The sequence below is a fragment of the Geospiza fortis genome, unplaced genomic scaffold (genome assembly GCF_000277835.1).
Source record: "Geospiza fortis unplaced genomic scaffold, GeoFor_1.0 scaffold2, whole genome shotgun sequence".
Classification (NCBI taxonomy): domain Eukaryota; kingdom Metazoa; phylum Chordata; class Aves; order Passeriformes; family Thraupidae; genus Geospiza; species Geospiza fortis.
Genome location: NW_005054366.1, coordinates 2,034,659 through 2,040,388, shown reverse-complemented (window position 1 = coordinate 2,040,388; position 5,730 = coordinate 2,034,659). Strand labels below are relative to the sequence as shown.

The window sequence follows — 5,730 nt, the reverse complement described above, 5'->3', positions numbered from 1 at the left end:
CCGCTCCGGCCGGAGCCGCTCCTGAAGCGGAGAAAAGAGAAACCGCGACACAGAGCTTTACCTGCTACTGCCTCAGCCCGGGGCCGCTCCGGAGAGCGCTCCTGAAGCAGAGAAACAGAGCCTCAGCTGCTACCGCCTCAGCCCGGGGCCGCTCCGGAGAGCGCTCCTGAAGGAGAGAAACAGAGCCATTCCTGCGGCCGCCTCAGCCCAGCCCGCTCCGGCCGGGGGCTCTGGGTCAGCTTCCCTGGAGCAGCCGGAAAAGGGGACTCCTCCTCCTCCAGACCGCGTTTCGGGGTGGGTGAGCACGCTGTACATTTGGGGAATTGCCACTCCACGTCCCGAGGCTTTGGTGGGGGATGTGAGTAGCACGCGGCTCCATGGATAAGGGCTGTGGTCAGGAATCCACTTATTTTAGTTAATTCCTGCCACTCCCAAGTAACTTTGACGAGTTGGAACATCACAAACCCTCATTTTATTCGGCTTAGCAAGGCTGGGTCGTGTTATCATCTGTATGGTATCTGCTGTTTAATTTGTATGACGATCTGGTTGGCAGATATTTTCCTGAAAAAGCTGTAAATGTTGTATATAATTGACGTTTAGCCGCTTCTGTGGCAGCCTCGCTGCTTCTCTTTTAATGCTTTTGTTGTTTTCTGCAGGAGAGGAAGAAGGCTTCTTTGTGGCAATGCTGGATCCTTTAGAGAACAACTTGTTTGATCTTCCTGATTATGAGAACACAGAAGACGAAACATTCCCACCTCTTCCCCCTCCTGCCTCTCCAGGAAGAGACGATGCAGAATGGGCTCAGGCTAATGGAGGTGAGCACCTGGGACCCCTAAAAATCCCATTTTAATGCCCTGCAATCGAAATTAGCGGTGTTGGACTTCAGTGCATTAAAATAGGCAGGAAACAAAGTGTAAATTTAAATTGTTAATCACGAGATGCTTTCCAGCTTGTGGGAAAAGTTTATTTTTGTAGAATCCATGAAAATTTGTACAGAAAGGACTCTTCATAAAACTCTAGCTCTTCTGACAAAATGTTGCTACAAATAATTGTACAGCAGTGATCTATAGTTACTCTTTATGACTTGGCTTTTAGAAGAGATAAGAGTGTTGGATGTACTCTCAATGCACTTATCAGAAATATAAGTAGAAACTTAAAATATACAGCAATTACTTTGAATACTTAAATGATGCTGTTTTCTTCCCCAGATCCAGATGGAAACCAGCAGTCCCGAACAAAGGATTCTGCTGTGACCACACAGAAGGCAGTAAAGAGACCAAGGCCTAGATTAGATGCCCAAAGGTAACTTTGTACAGACTATTTCTTTGTGTGCTGAGTTTGATGTAGGGCTGTGGGAGAAAATGATTTAAGTACCTCTAAAACTTGTGTGAGTTCTTTGTAATCAACAGAAAGAATGCAGGCTTTAGGCTGTTTCAAGACATGTGAGAGTTTTTTCTTTCTTTGTTTTTTTTTTTTTAACTTGTTAATTGAAAGAAGAAAGTGGGTTTCAAATAACTCCCCCATTTCCTATTCCCAGGTTAACTTCAGAAAGAGGGCTCCCAGCTCTGAGACACATGTTTGACAATGTCAAGTTCAAGGGCAAAGGGCACGAGGTAAGAGCTGGTGAGCTGTGTTTTGTTTCCTGGGAGGTGAATGTAGATTTGCTAGAGTACTGCCCCTCTGATATGAGGAGCATTGATAGGACTCTTGCTGGCCAGCTTCCCAGCAGTACCTGACAAGCCCTGATGGAGTTCGGTGCTGCAAACTTTAAACAAACATGAAATGCTTTTTAAAAAATCGATCTTTTGATCATAAAATTCTTTTCCTCAACTCTAAAAGTAGAATATCCCATCTGTGACTCTTGTGTTGTCCATACTAGCAGAGTTTTGAATCCCAAGGTTTTTTAAAAAAGTGTGACATAGCACTTGAGCAAAGAGAAAGCAGGACTTTCTCTACAAGCTTTCTGATTGTTTTGGGTGCACTTCAAGATGCAGAGCTTATTTTCCTTTACATATCATTATAGAGTGGGTTGTAGACAGGGGAGGGTCAGTCTCTTCTCCCAGGTAACAAACAATAGGACAAGAGGAAACAGCCTCAAGTTGTGCCAAGGGAGGTTTAGGTTGGTTATTAGGGGAAATTTCTTCACCAGCAGTGTTGTCCAGCCCTGGGCAGCCTGTCCTGTGGAGTCATTGTCCTCAGAAGGATTTAAAAGACATTCAGAGGTGACACTTGGGGACATGTTTTAGTGGTGGCCTTGGCAGTGCTGGGGGAGTGGCTGGACTCTGTGATCTTCGAGGACTTTTCCAACCCAAACAATTCCATGATTCTCCTGGCACACTGCAAGGATACCTGTGCATCTCTGGTTTATGTGTTCTCATTACCACTGGATCACAAAGAAACCGGGCAGTAGTGCTGAAAGGTGCAAAAACCTTTCCCAGATCAGCCTAATTTAATGTATCTGCATTCTAAACATCAGGATCAATGCCAGCTGTGCCCCTCTGGATTTATTTCTGCCTGAGTTCAGCCCTGATTGTTTAAGGACAATGCTTCAGGATGTACAGATGTTTGGCAGGATATGCAGATGCTCCCCTGAACTTGTGTCAGTGCTGTTCTCACAGCCTGAGCTTCCACTGACATGGATTGTGGGAGGAGGAGGGAAGGGTTCCCCTCACGTTGGTGCTGCTGACATTTTGCAGAGACTCTCAGGCTGCAGAGGCTCCGTGTGTTCAGGAACTGCTGTCCCATTGCCCTCTGCAGTCTCCCTTCCCTGTCAGCTTTAGCAGCTGGGTGCTGTCTTTCCTGCTCCAGGCAGAGGACCTGAAGACACTGATCCAACATATGGAGCACTGGGCTCACAGACTGTTCCCAAAACTGCAGTTTGAGGACTTTATTGACGTAGTGGAGTCTTTGGGAAACAAAAAGGAAGTTCAGGTATGTATTTCTGTCAGCTCTTCATGGTGTTTGGAATAGTGCAAGAAGTAGGTTTAGGGGATCAATTATGCAGCAAAAGAAGACTTAGGTTGTGCATACTGCTCAAAAGTATAATGTTATTTAAATAAATTTCTCTCAATTTAGAGCTTTGTCTAGTATTTATGTTTATATTTAGATACAACCTTTCTTTATTTGAAATAATCCTCCAGAGAATTTGCTTCAGCATTTTCAGGCCATCATTAACCACAGCAAGTTGCTTAACCAGCTGGAATTGGCTGGGGGTTTGAGTTTTGGTTGGTTGGTTTTTAATGTTTGAACCTGCAAAAGAAGACTGATTAAGAATTCAGCTTTACCTGGCTAGGTGGTAGATGAAGGACTGGGAAGATGATCCCAGCACTGAAGGTCTGTGTGTCAAATAGACAGGAATTGAGAGTGTTTTTTCAGAGTAACAAAGTGTAAAATTGCTGTGGTTTTCCCATGCTCCCAAAGTTGAACATAAAAACCTGCTGCAGATGAAACACCAGTCTTTTAATGTCCCACCTGCAGACCTGCCTCAAGCGGATTAGACTTGATCTTCCTATTTTACACGAAGACTTCAAAAATAATGAAGGTATGCTCTCTCTGCTATTTCTTCAGTACTTCAGTGCTTAAGATCATTTATTTCCCTTCTTACTGCCCAGAAGTGAATGATCATGATAGGCTTTTCTAGTGTAGAAGAAATTTGTGAGAGGTCTCTGCTTTAAAACCAGGCTTCTGTGAGTCTTATGATGACACAACTGAACTGGTACTTGAACATGTGTGTGGAAAAATAAATAAAATTGCATGGTCTGCTGAAAGGAGATAGAAAATGGGATTAACCAGCAATGTTAGAAATATTCTTCCAAAAAAACCCCTAAAAGTGCAATTATTGAGCACACAGGTTTGTGTTGCACTCTCACATGAGTGCAGTCTCGAGAGCTCTTGGATCCTATTGAAGCAGGAGTCACAAACGCATGCAGATTATTCTGTGAAGAGTTGCAGTGCAGTCAGGGGGTGGTGTCCCTCAGGCAGAGTGCCTGCTCGTGCTGGGGGCACTGCTGTGTCTGTCAGAGCTGGCACACAGCTCTGGGAGAATTCCTTCTGCCAGGAGGATCAAAATCCAGCACTTACTGAGGATGTAAGGCAAGAGTCTCTTCCAATCAGATAGAAATTAGACAAAACCAGTTTTTTAATTAAAGAGGAAGTAGAGTTCACATGGTAGCTTGTAAAAAAACTTCAGCAGCAGAAAGGAGGGAATTTCATTGTCATTCCTAAGGATCTGTGCAGGGTTTTGCATTTCTGCTGTCAGTTTGTCTGAGAGCATTATCTGCCCATTGTCTCATTTGTCTCTATGTGAACCTCAGCCTCCAGCCCAGGCAGCGCTTGGGAATGGTGTTGTGGAGGAGTTGTGAGTGCAAAGGGCTGGCCTGGGCTTTGGGGTGCCCTTGGGGCAGTGGTGACACGTGGCTGCCTTCCCTGCTGCTGCAGTGTGAGAGCTGCACTGCAGCCAGAGGCAGCCACGGACAGCAACACGAGTGGTTCCTGCCGACAGCGTCTGCAGAGAGATGGGATTGTTCTGTGCGATGGTTCCACACACTGCCCTGCCAGCGTGCTGGGAGCTGAGCTGCTCTCAGCTGGGGGACTGAGGGCACTGCTGCAGCCTTCAGGGGAGGAACTATGTGAAATAAAACCTCAGGCTGGGGTGTTGTATTAACAACCCAACCTTTTTGTCAGCTCTCCTTTCTATTCACAGGCTTAAAGTGGTGCAGAGGCCTTGGGTGCTCTGCTGCTCTGTGGGTGGGTGAAGTTTGTCTGGCTGAACTGCCTCCACTTTGCATGTTTGAGTGCTGGCAGACGAGTAAATATCTCTGTAATAGAGCACACTGAACTCAGAGCTGAGTACTCAATGTGTTCAGACTTCTGATTCACAGAATCCTGGATTGGTTTGGGTGGGAAGGGACCTTAAAACCCATCCTGTTCCATCCCCTGCCATGGCCAGGGACACCTTCAATTAGTGCCACACAGCCTGGCCTTGAAAGGTTGGAATTCCTGTAGGACTCCTGCCACTTTCTAAAGGACAGTGTTTTATTAGTGGTGTTGGGAGGAATATTACCTGGCCCTAAGGATTGCCTGCATTTCCTGTCTCTTTTGACCCTTCAAGTACAGCTGCTGTTGCTAACTCAGTACACAGAGCTGTGTCTCTGCACTCAGGCATTGATTGTTGTGTGTATGAGCTCTGAGCACTTGTGCCCTTTGAATATTGGGGATGTGGGCCTAGGCAGAAAATTTCCCATTAAAATTAAAATATGGAATGAGCTTCAGCTGTCAATACAAAATGTAGAACACAGAAATGCTTTCAGAATAGTCTCTTGACTGATGTGTTGTGGATCTCTGTGGATTTAAAGTGTTGATTCTGCCCCTCTTCCCCGTGCCACCCCTCCTTTTTAACCAGAAGGAGAAGGGGCAAGCAATGGGCTGGATGCAGCTGCTGAAGATGCACATTCCCACTGTGGCAGTGCAGAGGAGCCGAGTTCCCTGCCTGGGCCGAGTCTGACGGAGGAGCAGTCTCTTGACTGATGTGTTGTGGATCTCTGTGGATTTAAAGTGTTGATTCTGCCCCTCTTCCCCGTGCCACCCCTCCTTTTTAACCAGAAGGAGAAGGGGCAAGCAATGGGCTGGATGCAGCTGCTGAAGATGCACATTCCCACTGTGGCAGTGCAGAGGAGCCGAGTTCCCTGCCTGGGCCGAGTCTGACGGAGGAGCAGCAGGAGCGGATGAAGA

The 5,730-nt window shown here is 46.3% G+C and overlaps 1 protein-coding gene and 1 non-coding gene across 2 annotated transcripts in view; both read left to right on the top strand.

The window, feature by feature from the left end:
- Window positions 1-6: 6 nt before the first annotated feature.
- The window catches only part of TIPIN (TIMELESS interacting protein), a 6,652-nt gene continuing 928 nt past the window's right edge, over window positions 7-5,730 (top strand). The window contains exons 1-7 of the mRNA XM_014308350.2: window positions 7-294; window positions 657-815; window positions 1,209-1,302; window positions 1,538-1,613; window positions 2,809-2,931; window positions 3,478-3,541; window positions 5,602-5,730. The exon at window positions 5,602-5,730 is cut by the window's right edge and continues 36 nt beyond it. Of these exons, the coding sequence (XP_014163825.1) occupies window positions 683-815; window positions 1,209-1,302; window positions 1,538-1,613; window positions 2,809-2,931; window positions 3,478-3,541; window positions 5,602-5,730 (619 nt within the window). The 5' untranslated portion in view covers window positions 7-294; window positions 657-682. The remainder of the gene's footprint in view (window positions 295-656; window positions 816-1,208; window positions 1,303-1,537; window positions 1,614-2,808; window positions 2,932-3,477; window positions 3,542-5,601) is intronic.
- Window positions 4,413-4,547, top strand: LOC115948255. Its single transcript, XR_004082094.1, has one exon.